This window comes from Corylus avellana, chromosome ca2, assembly GCF_901000735.1.
Source record: "Corylus avellana chromosome ca2, CavTom2PMs-1.0".
NCBI lineage: Eukaryota > Viridiplantae > Streptophyta > Magnoliopsida > Fagales > Betulaceae > Corylus > Corylus avellana.
In genome coordinates, this window is record NC_081542.1 from 45,169,139 (window position 1) to 45,191,406 (window position 22,268).

Sequence of the window (22,268 nt, forward strand, 5' to 3'; positions counted from 1 at the left end):
AAAAGTAATATTATTTTATAGATTGTTATAAGACTATCATACAATTTGATGATACGAAAGTGACAATATTGAATTAGCATTTGTAAAGAAAAAAAAAAAAAAGGACCGACTCTTACTACTACATTTTTTTTTTTTTTGACATGTCTACACAAGTGAGGATGAGGGATTTGAACTAGTGACTTCAGCTTTATGATACATGGTCTTCAACTGATTGAACTACCTCCTGAGAACCTTACTACTACATTTTAGTTGTATAACAATTTATAATAAATAACTTTACTATTTGAAAAATAGATCCCAAAATAGAAACTTTCTGCAATGTTATTTACAAAAGCATTTTTGGCTTACAAAATCCTTGGTCGAACGGACTCTAAAATATGAATGAAAATTTCTATAATTTGGGGTCTTGTTAATACATTTGTTACCTGTTCTTGGATAAGAATTTTTGAGATAGGACTTTTGTTTGAGCAGAAGAGACAGGGATTTCAATTCAGCCAAGATATGCCATCAATTAAAATCGAAGCTGGGGTTTATATATATATATACTGGAAATTGGGTCTTAATAATTATGGTGCAAGAGGTGGGGTTTCTAATTTGTTTAATGCAAATTCGAAATCTCTATGCTACTTGAAATTGAGGAATTAAAAACAATTAAACCCCAATTTTCTTAATGCAAATTGGAAATCTCTATGGCTCTATGCTACATGCATTAGTGACATTTCATTTAAAAATCAGCAAGTGGAAGTGTAGGACCCAATGTAGCCATGTGACGATGTAGAAAAGTTTATACCAATAAATAACATTATAAAAATTAGCTGCCCCCAAAGTGGGAGGAGATAAAGGAGAAAGTTGCCAGGTAAGCTGCCCCACCGATGTCAACTTTCTCACTTGACTTCACAAATCTAAATACTGCTAAAGGATATTCACTATTGGCCCCTCCCACTGTCCCACAGCCCAATTATTGAGCAAAATTTTACCAAGGCATATTCCAAGTTCTTTTTGAGCCTCTTCTGTATAATTTTGAACTTCCATACAACCTTGGACTTGGAGAGGAACTAGGGAGATTGCCCATTATCTAACATATCAATTTCGCAGTGGCCTTGAGGGGAAAGAGAACAGAGGATCTAAAAATGTCCTGTACAGCCAATTTCAAAAAAAAAAAAAAAAAAAAGGTTTTTTTGAGGTGTTTTTAAATTTTTGTTTGAAAAAATGTTAGTGAAAGTAATTTTGAGTGTTTTGTATTTTAAATCGTTTATTAATGTTTTTGTTTTGAAAAGAGAAATTGAAAGGGTGAAGAAATTCCCAGTTTATCTTCCCTGCGGAGATTCCAATCAGGAAAAGTTTTACTAATTCAACAATGTTTTTGACCGAGTGACAGATGCTGCCAAAGAGCTACAATCTAATCCTTAATAACATAAGGAAAAAGTTAAACAAGATAAAGTGGAGGTGGAGCTCAAAGAATTGAAGGCAGTTTATTGCAGCTTTAGATGGGACGACTAACACAGAGCCTAATGGGAAAGCGAGCTCATTAGAGGAGAAAGAAGCTCTCTAGTCGAGCTCTCTGTCAGAGATGATGCATCTAAGTTTCATGGGTTTGATGATGACACCTTCCAGACCCAGAACAGTACTGAGAAATATGAGCATGAAATCTCCAGTTATTTTAGATAAAAAACATGAATCCCAAAGAGCCAAACATAACTCAACAATATTATTTGCAGCAAAAAGAACTAATATTTCAGACCCACAAACCCATTAGCGTAGATTGTGTTAGAATATATTTATAATATATTCTGAATATATTTGATATTCACCTTAATTACTGATTTGATATATTTTTCCTATATATTCTTTGATATTATTTTGTAATATTGTACATTAATTCCGAGATTGTATTTTCCATTTTATCTGGCCATAATCAACTATAAATAGGCCTCTTTGTATACAGTTCAATATACACAGAAATACAATATTCAGTTTATCCCTATATTCTCTAGTACTTTCTAGTTTATTTTAACATGGCATCAGAGTAAGGTTCTGGCCTTGTCTAGAGAAGTAGGAAGTCAGTTCGTTCTTTACGCAATTTAAAGACTTTTTTCAATCTTGTTTTGCTATAACTATTATACCAACAGGCTAAAAAAGGTCTGATCTATCCTGTAAAATTCTCAGATCGTCATTCTGAAGTTCAACGCGCTCTCACGCGTCGTCGTAAGTGTCTGTGTCACTGTTCACGCGCCTCACGCGCCACCGCCGGCCACTACGCGCTGCCTAGTCAGTCGTTTTTCAGAAAAATACCGCCAAAATCCAGATCGGAGGATGCCGATCTACTAGCCTGTCGAAAGAACGCGCCACCACAACTTTCTGTGAGATTTTTGAACCACCGCACGCATTGTTTCCGGCCACCACGCACCGCCTCTGTCAGCCGTTTTCAGAAACGAATCATAGATTCGTGATCGGAGGCTGCCGATCTGTCAAACCAGTTGAAGCACGCGCCACCAGGAGCCTCCTTGCGCCACCACCTTTGTAAGTGATTTTTTTGAGCTCACCTAGTTACACTACAATCGGCCACACTATATTATTTTTGATTTTTGAGCCCACAGACTTATAATACACTCAGCCACACCAGATTTCAGCCCTTACTTAACCAAGCCTATATTCCTTATAATACACTCAGCCACACCAGATTTCAGCCCCTATTTAACCAAGCCTATATTCCTTATTATACACTCGGCCACACCAGATTCGATCCTCTCACCAGGCTCACAGAACCTATCCTACACCCTACCACACCGGATTATATTCCAACAAAAAAAAAAATCGAAAAAAAAATGGCCGTACCTACTACCACTCTCCCAAACACCAAAGGTATTTCCCAACCTATCTCTATTATTCTCGATGGCTCCAATTACCCGGCTTGATCTCAAAATATGAGTAGGTGGCTCAAAGGACATTGTCTTTGGGAGTATGTTTCTGGTGAAGAACCTAAACCTCTTGTTGGAGAAGAGGAACCCGCTGCGGCTTTCTCTACCCGCCTCCGCACACGGAAAAGTATTCATTACAGGATTATCTCTTGGTTCTCCAACACTTGTGTTGTCTCCATCAGCATGACATTTGGCAATCTTGACAATGCCAAAGATGTCTGGGACATGTTAGCTCAGCTCTACAGCACTACCGACCTTGCTCAGCGGTTTCAGATTGTGACCAAGCTTCATCGCATGCGTCAAGAACCAGGTCAGAGTATTACTGATTTTTATTCACAAATGACTTGTCTTTGGAATTAGTTAGCACTATGTGAGCCTAAGTGGAGAAATAAGGTTGATGCCTCTAAATACATCGCTTTTCGCGATAGCATGCGCCTAGCCAAGTTTCTTGCAGCAATTCGAGATGAGTTTGAGCATACTCGAGCTTCTCTTCTTCACCGCTCACCGCTGCCATCCTTGGACAGTGCCCTTAGCGAACTCGTTTCAGAGGAGACTCGATTCGCCACTATGAAGTTACACACCTTTGAGATGGTCATGGCCACTGCATCCCGCAATACGCATGCCCCTAATTCTTTTTCTGCCGGGTCTTCCTCATCCAATCGGAATATCCAGTGCCACTATTGTCAGAAATTTGGCCACAGGTATAGTGAATGCAGAAAAAGGCTCTCTCGTGGGAATCATCGAGCTCCTAGTCATAAGGCTGTTGCGGTCACTCATACTGATACATCAGATATGTGTTACACCGATGTTGCACCCCAACCCAGTACCCTTTCTCCTATAGAAATCGAAGCACTCATTCATCAGGTTTTATCTAAGTCCAATCTTAATACTCCCATGTCCACCACACTAGGTAATTCCTCTTGGTATATTGATTCTGCTTGTTGTAATCACATGACACCGAATTCTTCCATCTTTTCTGCCAAATCTGTGTTACCTAGGCCAACCACCATTTACACTGCTAATGGTTCCCATCTTAATGTTAGTCACGTCGGGTCTGTTTCTACTCATCAACTATCTTTGTCTGATACATACTTGGTGCCTAATCTCTCGTTATCTTTTATCCGTTGGTCAACTTTGTGAACTTGGCTTGGAACTGCACTTTTCTAACCGAGGTTATGATGTGCAGGATCCACAGACGGGACAGCTAATTGGGACCGCCCGTAAGATTGGACGTATGTTCGAGCTTTCATCACTCCATCTTCTTCCTGCTGTGTCTGCTGCCATTCCATCTCGGTCTCCCTCTACCACCCTCAGTTTATGGCACTCTCGTTTAGGACATGCGTTTATTTCTTGTATTCGTTCTTTAGCTACAAGTGGTCAGTTAGGGTCTGTTGAGTCTGAGTAATTTGATTATGTTGCGTGTCAACTTGGAAAACAAAGTGCTTTACCTTTTAATAATAGTGCATCTGTTTCTTCTGCTCCTTTTGATTTGGTGCATTCTGATGTATGGGGCCCTGCGCCTATTCCCACCATGGGTGGATCCCGCTATTTTGTCATTTTTGTGGATGATTATTCTCGATACACATGGCTTTATCTTTTACAAAATCGGTCTGAACTTTCAAAAATTTACTCTGAATTTCAACAGATGGTTCAAACCCAATTTTTCTGAAAAATAAAAAAATTTCGTTATGATAATGCCATGGAATATCGTGAATCTACATTCCTTACTACCCTCAAACAAAATGGCACTCTTCCCCATCGCGCATGCCCAAATACTTCTCAACAAAATGGTTGTGCTGAACGTAAACACAGGCACATCTTAGACACTGTTAGGGCTTTCCTCCCATCTGCTTCTATCCCTGAACACTTTTGGTGGGGAGAAGCCGCTCTTACCGCTGTTTATACCATTAATAGGGTCCCGTCTCCCACTACCTTAAATAGGTCCCCCTATGAACTCCTGTATGGTTCTCCCCCTGATTACCAATCCCTCTGTATCTTTGGTTGTGTCTGTTTCGTGCTTCTTCCACCCCATGAACGAACAAAACTAGAACCACGTTCTCGTCTATGTTGTTTTCATGGGTATGGCATTGAACACAAAGGATATCGTTGTTATGATCCTATTTCCAAACGGCTTCGCATCTCGCGGCATATCACTTTTTGGGAACATAGGTTCTTTAGTGATATGGAGTCTTTTCCTACTAGTCCCTCTAATTCTTCTCATATCTTCACTAATGTCTCATTTGATTTGCTCCCCGACACTACTGATCTTGATGTAGGGATAACAAGCTCTCCAGACGACATTCAGACGGTCGACCCCAATGACTCTGCCCCGCCTATTGATCCATCTGCTCTTGAGCCAGCTCCCTCTGTCCCTCATCGTTCTACTCGAGTAACATCTCTTCCTTCCCACCTTCGTGATTATCATTGTTATTCTGATTTTGCTACTCTACATGAACCTCACTCCTTCCGTGAGGCTCATACTGACCATCTTTGGCAAAATGCTATGTCTGAAGAACTTAATGCCCTTTCGAAAACCCATATTTGGGACTTAGTTGATTTACCTCCAAGCAAAACTGCGGTAGGGTGCAAGTGGGTATACAAGATTAAGACAAAATCTGATGGATCTATTAAGTGATACAAGGCACGTCTTGCGGCAAAGGGGTTCAATCAGGAGTATGGTATTGATTATGAGGAGACTTTTGCGCCAGTGGCTCGCCTTACTTCTGCTCGATCCCTCCTTGTTGTGGCTTCAGTGCGTCGATGGGATCTTTTCTAAATGGATGTGAAAAATGCATTTCTCAATGGTGATCTTAGTGAATAAGTTTATATGCAACCTCTTCCTGGGTACGATCATCCGCCACACAAGGTTTGCCGACTTCGCCGAGCTTTGTATGGTCTGAAACAGGCTCTACGGGCTTGGTTTGCCAAATTCAGTTCCACTATTGTGCAGATTGGGTTTGTTTCGAGCCCCTATGACTCTGCTCTTTTTATTCGGCGATCTGATGCTGGTCTCATTCTACTTTTACTGTATGTTGATGATATGATTATTACTGGAGATGATAATGTCGGTATTCGTAATCTTCAACAATTTTTGAGTCAACAATTTGAGATGAAGGATTTGGGTTTTCTCAGCTACTTTCTTGGATTGGAAGTGTCTTCTGATCCAAATGGTTACTATCTCTCTCAAGCCAACTATGCTTCAGATCTCCTCTCCCGAGCTGGCCTTACCGATTGTAAAATTGTTGATAGCCCTCTAGAGACCAATGTAAAACTTCGCGCCACTGATGGTGAGCTACTTTTTGATGCCACTCTCTATCGACAGTTAGTTAGAAGTCTCATCTATCTTACTGTGACACGACCGGATATTGCCTATGCAGTTCATCTTGTTAGTCAGTTTATGACCGCACCACGCTCAGTTCATTATGCGGCTGTTCTTCGCATCCTTCGCTATGTGAAGGGCACTTTGTTTCATGGTTTGCATTTCTCCTCTCACTCATCATTAGACTTACATATATATTCAGATGCTGATTGGGCAGATGATCTCACTGATTGCCATTCCACCACGGATTATTGTTTTTTACATGGTGATTCTCTCATCTCTTAGCGTAGCAAGAAACAATCTGTTGTTGCCCGCTCTGGTACTGAAGTTGAGTATCGTGCTCTTGCTGACACCACCTTTGAGCTCCTCTGGGTCCGTTGGCTCCTACAAGATATGAGGGTTTCTCAGACCTCCAGTTCTCCTATCTTTTGTGACAGTCGAAGTGCGATTCAGATTGCACATAATGATGTATTTCATGAACATACTAAACACATTGAGATCAACTGTCATTTTGTGCGCCATCATCTTTTGCAGGGGAATCTCCGTCTCTGTCCTATTGCTTCCGCTGATCAGTTAGCCGATGTGTTCACCAAAGCACATCCACCTGGACAGTTTCGTGATCTTGTTTCCAAACTCAAGTTGGCATCTACATTACCACGTTGAGTTTGATGGGGGATGTTAGAATATATTCAGAATATATTTGATATTCACCTTAATTACTGATTTGATATATTTTCCCTATATATTCTTTGATATTATTCTGTAATATTGTACATTAATTCCGTGATTGTATTTCCCATTTTATCTGGCCATATTCAACTATAAATAGACATCTTTGTATATAGTTCAATACACACAGAAATATAATATTAAGTTTATCCCTATATTCTCTAGTACTTTCTAGTTTATTTTAACAGATTGAACGAAATTCTAAGGCTGTAAAATATGCAGAACGCTGATTAACACAGTCTGAGCATCAAGATTTAAGCCCGAGAACGGAGACTGTGTGGGAATGAGAGTTTACCTTTTGGAGCAGTAGCTTGAGACTCTCTTTGACTTGAACCGGTTGTGTTGGGGGTTTGAGAGCTTTGGGGATTCAGCAATGGCGAAAGCAGCTTGAATGAAGACCAGAAGCTGAACTGAAGTAGACTTGTTTTTCCAAGTCTTTTTTTTTTTTTTTTTAGTTATTAGTTAATTGAAACAATGTTTGTTTTTTTTCCAAGTCTCTCTAGAAAAAAGAGAGATAAATGATTGTTTTAAAAAACAAAGAGAGGGAAAGAGAAGAGCAAGTAATGATTAGAAAAACATGTAACCTATTTAACTAAAATATATGTTTTAAATAAGAAAAATATATGGATAATAAGTTCAACTAGATAATATCCGGTTAATTAAAGTAGAGGGATATTTTTGTTTTCTTAAAAAATAAAAAGACAAAAATACGCTTTTACTATAACTAATTAGATATTATCTAGTTCAAATAAATTAGAGATGATCTTGTTCTGGATGATGAGACCACTCACTAGCCATGTAAGGTTCATAAGTCAATTCATATTTATTATCAAATTATTAAAGCTGAAGAATGATTTTATCTAGTTTAAATGAAGTATAGAATATCCAGTTAATTATATTTGAAGCCTATTTTTGTCAAAAAGTTAGTTAGTTATACTTAAAAGCGTATTTTTGTCTTTTTCACTTTTTGAAAGAACAAAAATATATCTCTACTATAACTAATTAATTACTGGAGACGATCATAATTCGGTAAACATTGACTACATAATTTAATAGTTCAACTGTGCAACATCAAGATTAATAGGTAGTTTAATCGTTTGAAAATAATGTCTCAGGAAGTGAAAGTCACTAGATTAACTAAAGATCATGTATCATGAAACAAAAATCACTAAAGCGAAAGACATCTATTTTATAGATGAACTTTTATTTTATGGTAATTAATAAAATACTTGATACTAGGTTACATGTATATGTATGCCTGATGTTTGTAAATCTAATCTAAATTACAAAATACAAAGTAATCCTCTCTCTCCTAAGAAATTATTATTATTATTCTTAGGGTTAATAACTTTTTTGGTACCGGAGTTTTGAGGATTTTTAATCTTTCCCCCTAGGTTTTAAAATATGACTAATCTAATACCTTAGATTTTGGAAAAGATCGAATTACCACCTCCAGTTTGAAAAATTCTATGGGGGTGGCCGGCCACCACCAATTTGACCTTAGGCTCACTCCTAAGGCTGGTCTGGGGGTGGCTGATCCACCTCGCCAAACCACATCTTGGGGGTGGTTCGACCACCCCTAAGGGCCAAAAAGGGGTGGCCGAAACCACCCCCAGGCTGGAGGTGGTAATTTGGTATTTTTCAAAATCTGAGATACTAGATTAGTCATGTTTTAAAACCTAGGGGAAAAATTAAAGAACCTCAAAACTCAGGTACTAAAAAAGTTATTAACCCTTATTATTATTATTATCATTATTATTCTTATTCTTATTATTATTATTATTTTTAATTTATCTGCACAAGAGGAGAAGAGATATTCGAACTACTGACCTCCACTTCATTAGGCGTGATCACATCCGATTGAACTACTCTTGAGTACAATAACAAATAATAGTACAACAAGAAATTATTATTAGTAGTCTTTTCAAATGTTACAAATGTAGACCCTCGGGACCCTCCGGAGCCATGTGATGTAGGGGTGGGCAGATTAACCGGTTACCAATTACCGGCCGTGTACCGGCTTCAACCAAATCGATATTAACCGTAACCCATATACTGATATCCTTATCGATTAAATTTTTTATACCGGTATGCTTATCGGTCCGTTCGGTTCGGTTATAAATTTCATATCGGTTAACCGTTTAACTGACATAAACCGTTAAGTAGGGATGCCAAAACGACGTAGTTTTGAGATTATATATATATATACTTATGTAACCTTATCTTAATTTGGGTTTGGGTAGGTTTGATTTTTTTTTTAGTGATGGCATTGGATGAGATTTCTTTGCTTTTGGTGAAAGCATTTTTCATTAACTAGTTTTGTTAGTCTAATTGGCATTCATTATGTTAATTAGTTCATTTGATTTGGAAAAATGTATTTTATAATATAAAAAAAAAGTTTTGGAGGATCAATATAAAAAAACTTCAATTTTTAGCCAAAAAAACAAATATTTGGGTCCCAACAAAAAGTATTTGGGCTTTCAAAAGTAAAAAAAAAACTCATTTTTGGCCTAACAAAATAAATCAATATAAATCCCACGGTTAACCGGTTTAACCGAACCTTTTAACCGTGTACCATTATAACCGATAATTTCGGTTAAAATTTTTATTGGTCCAGTATCGGTTAATAAACCGTTTAACCGAAAATTATCGGTTAATAACTGATAAGAGCCAAAACCGGACCATTTTGACCGATACCCAAGCCTAAATTGTGATGTGGTCAGAAGGAAGGAAGAGAGCCGTTTTCAAGTACGTGGGCATTAGGCACCTGTCTCATGTGTAATTTTTAATAACTTTAAGGGTATTTTGAAAAAAAAAAATTATAAAAGTGCAAAATAGGTAATAAAGGACATTTACCATTGAGGATAACTTCTACGAGGACATAGTGTAAACTATCTCCTTTATGTCCACCAATGAACATTTGACAACTAAGAAAATCACAAACTTTCAAATGAGATGACAAGCACTAGATTAAAATCCATTCTCCCATCATTAAAAAAAAAAAAAAAAAATTCTCCTCAAACCCATCATTTTCTCTCTCTCTCTCTCTCTCTCTCTCTCTCTCCTCACTTCCCCGTGCTCTCTCTTTCTCTCCCCCTCTCTCTCTACCCGGTGGTAGTAGGGGTGTCAAAAATTACCGGAAAACCGGAATCGGAACCGAGAAACCGGAAAATTGGGAACCCGGTTCCGGTTTCGGTTTGAAAAATCCAAAAGCCAGGTACCTCGGTTCCGGTACCTGATTTTTACCAAGAATACCGGAACCGGGTCTTATTTTATTAAATAATATATATATATATAATTCTTTTAGACTTAGGTTTAGGTAATTAGGTCTCCAGTACTTCTCACTTATCCGGTTCTCCTCTCCCCTAAAGTCCCCTTCGGCCTTCATCTTCTTTTCTTGCATCAGTGCATCACGCCACCAGCCCTCCTCTTCTCCATTTTAATTTTTCTCCTCTAGTCCTAAGTCCTCTTCTTCATTTCACTTCTCCATTTCTTGTTTCCCCCTCTGCATTTCAAACATTACTCACAAGTCACACCCATTCGGCCTCTCTCTTTTAGTCTTTCTCCGTTTCTCGCTTCGCCTCCCTCTCTCGCTCCGTCAAGCGTCAGCCGAGCAATGAGCACTAGTAGCCAGATCTGATCTTTTTATTTTTGGGTTTCTTTGATATTTTCTTTGTTGATCTATGGAAATTTTTTTGTTTTGCTTCGTTTTAGCGGATACGATTTAATCTACTCTACTTTTAATTTTAGTGTTCATTACTTCATTTACATCATTACATGAATGTTCGTTAAATTTGTGATGGGCTTGTTTAATTTGGGGTGCTGCAATTTCGAATTTGGTGGGAGTGGGACGATGAGCAGTTTTTGCCGATTATTTTGCCAAGTTGAAATTTTTAGACAGTCTATTTGGAGAGTAGGAAAAATGGAAAACATAGAAATATATTATTTATATACATATATATTTATTGTTGGTAGTTTATCTAAACAATATTTGATGGAATTCTGATGTTGGGTTTATTGCGTTGATTGTAGTATTTATTGTTGGCAGTTTATATTTATTGTTGTAATATTTCTATATATTGTTCACTTTAGTGTATAACATCTAAACACTTTTAATAGATGGAGGAGACAAATAGTCCTAGTATGCAATTAGAATGTGACAATTCTGGAACCAATCCAACTTCATCTACAAATACCTTGCAATCACAAACGAACCTATCCAGAAAACCATCGGTGAATCAGTCTGTTGTATGGGATAACTTCAAAAAAATAGAACCAGTTGATAAGAACAACCCTAAGGCAATGTGCAACTATTGCAATAAGGTGTTAGGGTGTCACTGGAAAAATGATACTTCAGACATGATGAGCCACCTTACCACTAGATGTCCGACCTCTCCACTTAGAAAATCGAATATACCCAAAGGTTAAACTTTGTTGCAAATGCCACTTAAGAATATAATAGAAGGCAATCAAGGAGTAGGATTTGTGAAGTATGATCCGATTTATTTAAGAAATTTGATTGTACGGTATTTCATCAAAGAGGAGTTGCCTTTTAGGCATGTGGAGAATGATGGGTTTAGAGAATTGATGAATGGAATTGAACCAAGGTTTATTGTACCAAGTGGTAATACTCTACAAAAAGATTGCATGAAACTATATGAGGAAGGAAAACTTAAGTTGAAAAATGTTTTGAGCGGTAAAAGGGTTTGCATAACTACTGATACATAGACATCTCTTCAAAATTTGAACTACATGGTTATTACCGCTACCTTCATAGATTATGATTGGATAATGCATAAGAAAATAATCAAATTTGGCTTGATTTCTAGTCATATAGGTGATGATCTTGGAAAATTGGTGGAGAGTACAATAATGGAGTAGGGGATTAATAGTTTGTTCACAATTATTGTTGATAATGCTACAAACAATGATGTGATGCTCAAGTTTATGATAAGGAGGTTGAAGAACAAGCCTTATTCTGTTTTGGGATGTGAATTTCTTCACGTGCGGTGTGCTGCTCATATTTTAAATCTTGTTGTAACTGAAGGGTTGAAAGGATTGGGTGCTTGTGTTTCTACTATAAGAAATGCAGTGAAATTTGTAAGGTCCTCACCGGCGAAAATGACAAAGTTTAAATCATGTATAGAGCTAGAAAAGATTACATGTACGAACATGGTATGTCTAGATGTTCAAACAAGATGGAATTCTACGTACTTAATGTTGAACTCCGCTGAGAAATATGAAAAAGCTTTTGCCCTACTTGAGGAGGATGATGGTAAGCATTTTGTTGCTCCTAGATCTATTGAGTGGGAAACTGCTAGGCTATTTGTGAGGTTTTTGAAATCTTTTTATGATGCCACATTGAAGTTTTCTAGTTCAAAAAATGTTACATCCAACTCATATTTCATTCAACTTTGTATTATTCAAAATACTTTGAATGATGGTATTTGTAGTAATAATCCTATCCTTAGTTCAGTGAGCTTTGATATGAAAACAAAGTATGATAAGTATTGGGAGATTGTGGAGAGGATTAACTTATTGTTGTATGTGGCATTTGTTCTTGACCCACGTTACAAGATGAAGGGGTTAGTATTTTGGTTGAGAAGATGCAATGAAGCTGATTCGGCGAAATTTATCGAGGGGAGTGTGGACGCCCTCTTGAACCGTTTGTGGGATCAATACAATTTGTTTCATGCGGAGGATGGGTTATCTAACTCTGATGTAGGTATACAAAGTTCAATTCCTACTTTTTCAAATGTTGAAGATGAAGACTTGGAGGATCAAGATGTGAAATATTTGAAGGTGTTCTCCCAACACCTAGAAGAGACCGACTTGGAGTGTAAGTCGGAGGCGGAACGATATTTGTCTGATCGGTGTGAAGCAACAACCCAAGATTTTAATATTTTACTTTGGTGGAAGGTTAATGCACCCAAATATCCTATTCTCGCAGAGGTAGCCTGTGATGTATTAGTTATTCCTATTTCCACTGTTGAATCTGAGTTTGCCTTCAGCAATGGAGGACATATATTAGATTCATTTAGGAGTTCATTATCTCCACTTACAGTTGAGGCCTTGATTTGCATACAAGACTGGTTAAAGAGCTGCCCAAATAACATTGAGGAGCTGCAGAAGTTTATGGGAATGGAAAGCTATGATGAGCCTGGTAACTAAATGATTATAAATTCAATACTTTTTATTATTTACTATGTTTTCATAGTTTGAAATTTTATATATTATGATATTAAAATGCCATGATTTTAATATTAACCATTCTTAACTTTGTTTGTTGTTTTATGCACAGGATATAGCTAGAAGATTTCTAAAACTCGTGTGACATGCTAGATGATTTGATGATTTTTAAAGCTTGCGTAATATTGTCTTTGTAATATGTTTGTGAACTATTTTTATTGTGAGTGTATTTCTTTTGGTTGGTAGATTATTTAAATACTTATTTTATTTTTTTATTTTTTTTTGGTTTTGAATTGTTGTAGTAAGGGGGTATTTATTTCTTGTGCATGTTGGTTTGTTTACATACTTGTTTTTACTTTTTATTGTTTTAATGTTTTCTTTATGTACCTAATTTAAAATGATTTTTAAGGTATTTTAAAAAATTAAATTTTTATTTCTAAGGCCCATATAGGCAAAAACATTGATTTTTTTAGGATTTTTGGGCTTTTTTAGGTTTATTTTTTAATTATTTGGAACAATCACCATAAAACCTCTTTAATTTATACAAAAAGACTAATAGATATATATATATATATATTTTTTAAAACGAGCTAACTTATGAAAAAAAAAAAAGGGCTTATTTTAGGCCCAATACCTAAAATAAGGCCCAAAAACTAATTTTCTTAAAAAACCGGTTACTAGACGGGGTAAAACCGGAACCGGAATCGGAACCGACCCCAGTTCCGGTTCCAGTTCCGGTTTTGGCCAAAAATAAAAAAATCGAACCGGGTTGACACGCCTAGGTGGCAGTAGTGACAACTGCCAAGCCCAGCCCAGAGCTATCGTTGAAGGTGTTGGAGTGCAGCCCAGAGTTGCCGTAGAAGACGCCGGAGACCTGCCCTCTCCGGTGCTCTCTCTCTCTCTCTCTCTCTCCTTCTCATCGGCGAAGAAAAAAAACTAGTTTGGTCAAGGCAAACTTGAGGAACGGTCTGTTGTGCGGAAGCATCCAAATCTCACACAAATAATTTAAGCGGATCAAACGTGATATAGTGTTTAAAGAAAAATAAACAAATGAGAACAAGAACACCAAATTTACGTGGTTCGATAACTTACCTACCTTTACAGTGCAACGGTAAAGAAAGATTTCACTAATTCAAAAGGGGAGATACAAATCAAGAGTGTTTAACTACTCACAAATTCAAATCCAAAATATACCCAAATGCCCCTACATCTTTCCTCTCCCTACATTCCAGATGGCGCTACTCACACTCGCTCTTCTCCCCCATTCCGCCATTTGAAATGGCCGAATGGCCTCCATATATAACAAAAACTACTTCAGTAAATGTGAAGACAAAAGTCTCAAATGGTGGATCCCTCTTTTGTTGACAAATGAAGCATTAACTAAGGAGTTAATGCACCTGCTTCTTTTCTTCCTTCAATTAAATGAGCCACCAACTTTCTTCTTCAATAAATGTTCACCGAAATGCTTAACCAAAAGCCATAAAACAAGTCTCCATATCTTTATGGTTTGTGCCTTTGCTTAAAACAAAGCATACAAATTGAGAGAGAACAAAACACATAATCAACATGATTTGGGGGCGTACTTGATTTGTGAAATACAAGGCAATATTCAACACGGTCGCCGGTCGGCAACAACAAACAAAACAGTTGTTGACAAAAACTGTTTTGTGAGAGAGATAAGAGAGTGAGAGAGACGATTTTGTGAGAGCTGAAACGAGAGAGAGACGAACGGCGGAGAGGAGGTACCGGTGAAAGCAAGGATGTCATCCTCCAAGGTGAGAATCTTCTCTTTCCTTTTGTCTTTGAGTTTTTGGGATATTGGTTCCTCCTAATCTAGTGGGTGGTAATTCCTTTCGAAATTTTGGTTGATTGAAGCCATAAACTGAGTGGGTGATGTTCATGTATTGGGTTTTTAGCTGCTGTAAACGAGACGATCCTGAGTGAGTTTGGGTGTTCAGGATCGGCTCGTTTGTACTTACTGTTCACAAGCTCGAGCTCATGACCAGCTGTAACCGGTAGACTCGGCTCGACTCGCCAAGAGGAAAATCTTGTGCAAGATCGAGCCGGAGCTCGTCTTCTAGGCGAGATGAGTGTCATATCGGGCACTTGGCTCGGCTCGCTAAATTCTCACCTTGCTTGAGCCTCTCCGTCTGCTAAGCTCCAAAATCGCCACCATCTCAGCCGTGCACAGTGGATTTCCGATGGATCACAAGGCAGAACATTACCCGCTCTCAACTCGGGTTTTCAACTCCCTCTCACGCCGATACACACTCTCTATTTTGGTTTATCTCTCTAAGTGTTTCTCGCTCTTTCCCTTTCTCTCTCTCTGATGCGAAGCAAGACGCAGGGGAGCAGAGACCAGACAACGGCGTGGGAGAAAGATGGGCAATAAGAAAGAAGTAGGGTTACATGTTTTACCGAAAACAAGAGCTTGACCCTTTTTCTGTTTTCTTTTGCTGAGGCTTAAGGATAAGATTTTGGATAAACCTCCTATGCGGTCGGGCTGCAAAACTGATGTTTTGCAGCATCCAATAGCATGCGTACACGCCAGCTAGTAACACAGAATCAAATAGGAACAAAAGCACTGGATTTTAAATCCAAAGGCCAAAAAAAAACCCATTTTTTTATCACATGCCCTCTCTTTCTTTCTTTCTCTGGTTCATCTTCACCTATGGTTCATCCTCAGCACCCAATTGGTTCATCTTTCTTTCTCTCTCTCCATTTTCACCTTCTGGAAAACCAGAAAGAAATCAGACTTCCTTTGATTTCTTTTGTCATAACCAAAAACACAAGCATTTGAAGATCTTTTGTCGTAACCAAAAACACAAGCATTGAAGAAAGCACAGGATTTTTCGCAAACCATCGCTGGCCAACCGTTTGAGAAAATTTTGGTTTTTTCGTGGAAACGACAGTGATCCTTCTGAGAAAAAACAAGGTTTCGTGACTCATTTTTTGAGAAAAAAAAATAAAATCAAGAAGCTTTCCATCTTCTAAATCTCCTTGTGTTGGCTTATAGAGAAAAATGGGTTCTTCATCGTCTACGGTTGATATTGGTGTAGATAGGATCAACGCCTATGGAGCGCCCTCAAGTTGCTTTGATTTTCTCTAGTTGTATTTGATTTTGGAGTTTGGCTATGCATGCTAGAAATAGATAGAAACAGATTGGCTTGATATGGTGAGTCTGGAGTGATATTGTGAGTTTGGAGTATAATTTGGCTTGAATATGGTGAGTCTGGAGTGATATTTTGAGTTTGGAGTGATATTGTGAGTTTGACTTGAATTCCATCAAATTGTGCACCATTTTAATCTGTTTGGCTTAGTTAAATTATAAGGCTTTGCTGTTTTCTATTGTTTCTGTACTGCTTGGATTGGCCATTAGCATTGGCCATTGTCTTTGGTATGGCCTCCCACTCCATTAGCATAGGCCATTGTCTTTGGTGATCGAATCAATACTCAACCGAATCAATACTCAGTCATTCCTTCAAACAATTCGACATATCTGCACAAAACCTTTCTTAACAAAATTCACAATGGCTAATACATATGGCTACAACTCAAACCAACTTAGAAAAATGGCTAATACATATGACAGTCCCTTTGAAGCTCAGCTTCTCCTTGGTCCCTGCTTGGTCTCAAAAATTTTAGGTGCGCACGCTTGGTCTTGATCCACCTGCCCGGGCGCCAGCAAACCCACAACCAGACATCGGCGCAGGACAGCATCCCGGCCTGGGTCTGCTGGGCGTTCAGCCAGACCAGAAAAAAACAGAAAAAACACAACCCCAATCAGCCAAATCAGAAAAAACAAAACCCAAACTCCAAATCAAGAGAGACCCAAGAAAATCAACAAAGAAAATTTCTTAAGCTGCTAGACCCACGGCGTTCGCAAACCCAGAACGCTGTTGGGCGTTCGCCAGACCCACGGCGCCATAGGTCTGGCGAGAACCATTCATGTGCGCCGCAACCCATTCTGTACATGGAAAAATCGACAAAACCCATTCGTGTGCGCCGCAAATTCGAAACCCATGAACGAAAGCTGCAGAGAGGGAGAGACTTTCAGAGAGGGAGAGCCTTCTTGGTGAAAGAGATGGTGTTTCAGGGAGAAGAGGAAGAGTATTTTTGATTGTTTTTTTGATGGATTCGATTTATTAAAGAGAAGAGGAATTGAATAGGTGTTTCAGTTGTATTGTGTAGTTATGCAATAAGGTGAGGTGTCAATCAACTATTGGATGCTGCAAAAGGTGGAGTTTACAGGCGGACCACATAGTAGGGGCACTCTAAGATTTTCTTATCTCCTCAGTGCCAATTAAAGCCACACCTGTGGCAGTAGGTAGATTTTCTTTTTAATTTAAACAACTAACTTTTCTAAACTATAATACTGCCCCCATCTTATTTTAATTCCATCCTTCGTAAATTTATATTTAACTCCTTATTTAATTAAGAAGAAAATATATTTTCCTCCTAAACTATCTACCCATTTGCATTTTGACCTCCAATGTTTAAAAAGTGACACTTAACGCCCCAAAATTTTAAGTTGTTGCAATTCGATCATTCTGATTTTTTTTTTTTCCCTCAAAATGCCCACATCTCAAGTTAAAAAAAAAATAATAATAAAAAATTAAAAATTAAGGGGTGGCCGGCCACCCCAAACCGGACACCCCTTAATTTTTATTTTTTATTTGTAAATTGGGATGGGGGTATTTTGGGAAAAAAAGAAGAAGTCAGAATTGTCAAATTGCAACAATTTAGAAGTTTGAAGGAGGGGGTCAAGTGTCACTTTTTAAACATTGGAGGTCAAAGTGAAAATGAGTGGATAGTTTAGGGAGGTAAAATGTATTTTTTCCCCTTAATTTAACTACAATTTACCTTTACAAATAATTATTTAAGACACTAAGACTTATTATTACTACCTATTATTCTATTTCAAGATTAATTCATGAGTATCCCTTTAATTTAATTGATTCAAATTGCTTTGGAGTTATTAGTAATAAATTTCATAATTATTTTCTTTGGTGTTACAACATAGTTTGTGTGATATTATGTGGCTATAATTTATACTCAGCTTAATTTATAATTATATATATAATATGATGGTATGAAAATATGATTAAGTATCATAATAATTGCTGCCTTCAAGGAGTATCATAATAATTTTACGTCTTATGAAATGATGGTTACAAGTTCGAATTCCCCTCTCCTTCCTTGTGTGCGGAAAAAAAAAAAAAAAAAACAATTCAAATCGTTGATTCAACTACCATTAGATACTTAATGGTTATATCATTTAAAATATAACCATATGAATATATGATTAAATTATATATTATATAGATACTTATAGATATAATTAATTAATTATAATATAATTATATACTGTATACCAATTAATTATTGTTATTTTTTGTTAACTAGTATATATACATATATTTATTAATTGACAGAAATTTTCCCTAACCTAATCTAATAAGTAACAAATGCCATCTCTTACATGTTTTATTTATTTTTTATTTTTAAATATTTTAAGAGTTATTTATTGTCATTCTACTAATTTATGAACCCAAACATTATTTTTTGATAAACCCGAACATGTTAAATGACACTTATCAATCAATTTAAGGAAATTTCCTCCAAACCAATTTGAAAAAAAATTGTCCTTTATTAATTAATATGTATATATGTAAATATATACGAGTTGTGCTAATAAGTGAGCCGAGCTCTTATACGAGTATGTTCACGAACTTTAAACGAGAGAGCTGAGTTCGAGTATGTATTATTTAATAATCAAGTATAATTTTATGTTCGCGAACAACTCATTTAATAATCAAGCCGCGTATGAATCGAGTTTTATCGAGCCGAGCTCTGGCGACCTCACAGGTAATTTTGTTTATTTACAGCTTCCTGTTTCCGTTTTGGCTGGAATTAAAGGTGTATTTCGTAGGTTTTTTTGTAGATGCTGGTAGAATTTGGAGAATATGATGGTTGTTAATTATTAAGGGTCCCACCTATAGACCAGTCACTCGGATGTGTTCCGAATTAAAGATAACGCATTAATTGGGATATTTTATTTTATTTTTTTATTGAAAGGGGGAAAAGGTTAAAGGGGAATTGGGATATTTTAAGATGAGGATGAGGATGTTATTGGAGTTAGGACTATAAATCGCCCGAATATCTAAGGCTTTAAATGTATTATTTATAATCGCATAATATTATGAAAATACTTAAAGTAGGCTTTTAATTTACAAGTGCTAAAAGCAATTAGGCATTAATAGACTGGGTTTAATAGATCTAGTGTTTTAAACATATGAAGTCTAAGCGATTTAAAGATCCTAAGAAATGTAACCCAAGCCTAATAACTTAGTAATTTTAAATGGTACATTATACTTGGGATGAATATATGAAAATTTTAGTTCTCTTTATATCATTACACTGATAAACACAGTTGAAAGGTTTAGTAGAACTAAATTAAAATACGTATTAGGAATCTAAGGTTTCTATAAGAGGAAAACCATAACTATGGGATAATTACGGGCGGCTGCTTGTCATAATGAACGGGAAGTCGAGACTTCAACGCCGCTGTGGATGCTACGAATGGGAGGATGGGCTTGGTTATTTTTGTACGTGATTACCATGGCAATGTAAGCGCTGCCCGGAGCATGACGACGCTAGGATATATAGAACCCACTGCTGTTGAAGCTTTAGCAATGTTCCAAGGGGTTAAATTATGTAAGGAAGTGGGCGTTCAGAGTGTAATATTAGAAGGAGATGCCCCAAGTAGTGGATTCGGCCTTGCAGAGTGGTTACCTTGTGGAAGATGTGCGATCTATCCTTAATTCTTTTCCCAGGTGGAAGGTATGCCATGTACACAGAGAGAGTAACAAAGCGGCACACGGCTTGGCAAGGCAACCACTCGCGATATCATAGATAAGACTTGGATGTTTTCCATTCCAAATTACATTTGTGATGTTGTTACTCAAGTACAATGACATATTAAGGATAGGTTGTGGTGCGTTACTAGCACAAAGAAAGATAATGGTGCTCGACTAGTTCTTAGGAAAGTGAGAAATGCTACATGAAGTAGTTATCGAAGAAATAGGAGTTAAGGTTTGGTAGTCTAGCCAAGTCTAACGATATGATAAATTGCAGGTACGTGACACGGAATGGGAGGCCTAAGAATGAAAATAATCCTACAATGTGTAGAGTACATTACAAGATAACAGGTTTGAGTGAGAAAACGCGGAAAGAGCCAGCCAAGGAAAGCACAAGTACTTGTTGAGAAACGATACTGGTTTTCGTAAGTATAACCACTCGCTAAGACTTGGTACTTATCTTTAAAAGCATGATATTGTTTTTATAAATTGAGCATAATTATTTTATGAATTAATATGGTTATTTGCTTTCGATAAGGTTTACATGTTTTAAGATGCTTTATGATTTATGAAATGAAATGTACGTGAAGTTTATCATGATCATGACATATGTGCATTAAAAGGAATGATAAGACACTAAATAAAGGAAGGAGTAAGGACCAACCTGGGGAGTAACACCCCGGGGTTGTTAAACTAAGAATAAGATACGTCTTCATACTGGCAGAGTCTTCATACCGGCGGAGTAAGGCCCTAGTGCTGAAAAATAAGTGAGGAATTTAAACGGTTGGGAGTAATTAAGGCCCCTTTAGCCGTAAGTAAGAGAGTAAGGCCTTTATAAGCCATTAGGGAGTAAGGCCCTAAAGAGCAAGAGAGTGACATAAGAATGATCAATTGCATAGCATGAGATTTATGAAGTTATTGATATTGTTCGTAAAGTTTCTGGTTCGAAGTGATTGACACATCCTTCTTGATGGGATAAACACTTTATCTTCTTTCTGCACTTCAAATTGGTCTCTTGATTCTTGCAAAATATAGGACAACCAAGAGAGATCACCCTGTGTGTAGGCGTGATCTTCATCCAATGCCTAAATTAGGTTTCTGAGTAACATATGTGTAATGCACGATAATTCAGCATGGGGTTTATATCTAGTGCATTGACCTATTTATATAAATTTAGCGAATTGGAGTCTGGACTGTGTTGGGTCATGGATCGGCTACTCTAAGCCCAACAATCCTCTAGGCTCGGTCCAAAGTACAAGTCTGCTAAAAGACAGACCTAGGCCGAGATATAGTTGACCCATACCGAAGCATGGCTAGCCCACCAAGGTAATGGCAGTCTTTTCACTGAGGGTATAATAGTCATTCAGCGAGTAAAGGAAACCCACGTTCATTAATGAATGTGTGATACACCCAGCGCCTAAGCAAAGCCCCCACGTTCACGAGAACGTGGTCCAAATGTCAGCACCAAACCGAGACACATGTACCCGAGGATAACTCGGGTGCCCACGTCCAACACAAGCGTGGCCGAGCCACCCACTAACACACTCCATGATCTCATGATTGTGGAGTACCCACAACCCATGATCCACTTCACTAGCATTGCGCACGTGGATCCTCAGGAACGTGGGGCCAAGAATTTCGGGGCGACAACTGCTACCTGATGCCTATAAAAGGGAAACTCCAATTCATTATTTGGTAATCACAATTCTCTCTCAAGCTCTCATTGCGCATTTTCTCTCCCTATCTCAAAACAAACACTGACTTAGGCATCAGAGCTATCCCCCGCCGACACACCCCAGTAGATCTTATCCTACTTTCTTATTTTGTAGACCAATGACTGCTCGGACTTCGTGTCATGTCACTCCTCGGCAAACTGTCATCATGACAGTTTGGCCCCATCTGTGGGAAACTTCGATTTTCATTAGTTCTTAATACTCAAAATCCAACATGGTGAATACACATTCGCATCTCGAGCCGAATGTTCAAGTTGGCATTCCTGGAACATCAAATGATCTGAATGGTTGAATCGCTTCATTGGAAGGTCACATCACATGAGGCGTATGACCAAGACCATGGACGCCCTGAAGAAGCAGAATGAAGATCTTGCTTCCCGACTCACTGCTAGAGGGGATCGAGAATGTGAAGAGAGACACAAAGGGAAGTGAGTCGATGGTCATGGAGATCACGAGAGTTCTGTTTAGGGTGGCCATGACACAACCATTCAAGGTGGTGATGGATCTATTCCTGAGAGGT

At 37.8% G+C, this 22,268-nt stretch overlaps 2 protein-coding genes across 2 annotated transcripts in view; both read left to right on the forward strand.

Annotated features, from left to right (window-relative positions):
• Positions 1 to 12,138: 12,138 nt before the first annotated feature.
• Positions 12,139 to 13,278, forward strand: LOC132169944 (zinc finger BED domain-containing protein RICESLEEPER 3-like). Its single transcript, XM_059580882.1, has 2 exons — positions 12,139 to 13,129; positions 13,268 to 13,278. Exons 1-2 carry the CDS (start codon positions 12,139 to 12,141, stop codon positions 13,276 to 13,278), a joined length of 1,002 nt encoding a protein of 333 aa, XP_059436865.1.
• Positions 13,279 to 14,242: 964 nt separating this feature from the next.
• LOC132171782 (uncharacterized) overlaps positions 14,243 to 22,268 on the forward strand; it is a 39,667-nt gene continuing 31,641 nt past the window's right edge. The window contains exons 1-2 of the mRNA XM_059583181.1: positions 14,243 to 14,930; positions 20,293 to 20,440. The gene's annotated coding sequence lies outside the window, so the exon portion shown is untranslated. The remainder of the gene's footprint in view (positions 14,931 to 20,292; positions 20,441 to 22,268) is intronic.

Bases quoted from the DNA above. Each gene is read 5' to 3' on its own strand.
- LOC132169944 (XM_059580882.1), top strand. From the start codon at position 12,139: ATGGTATGTCTAGATGTTCAAACAAGATGGAATTCTACGTACTTAATG.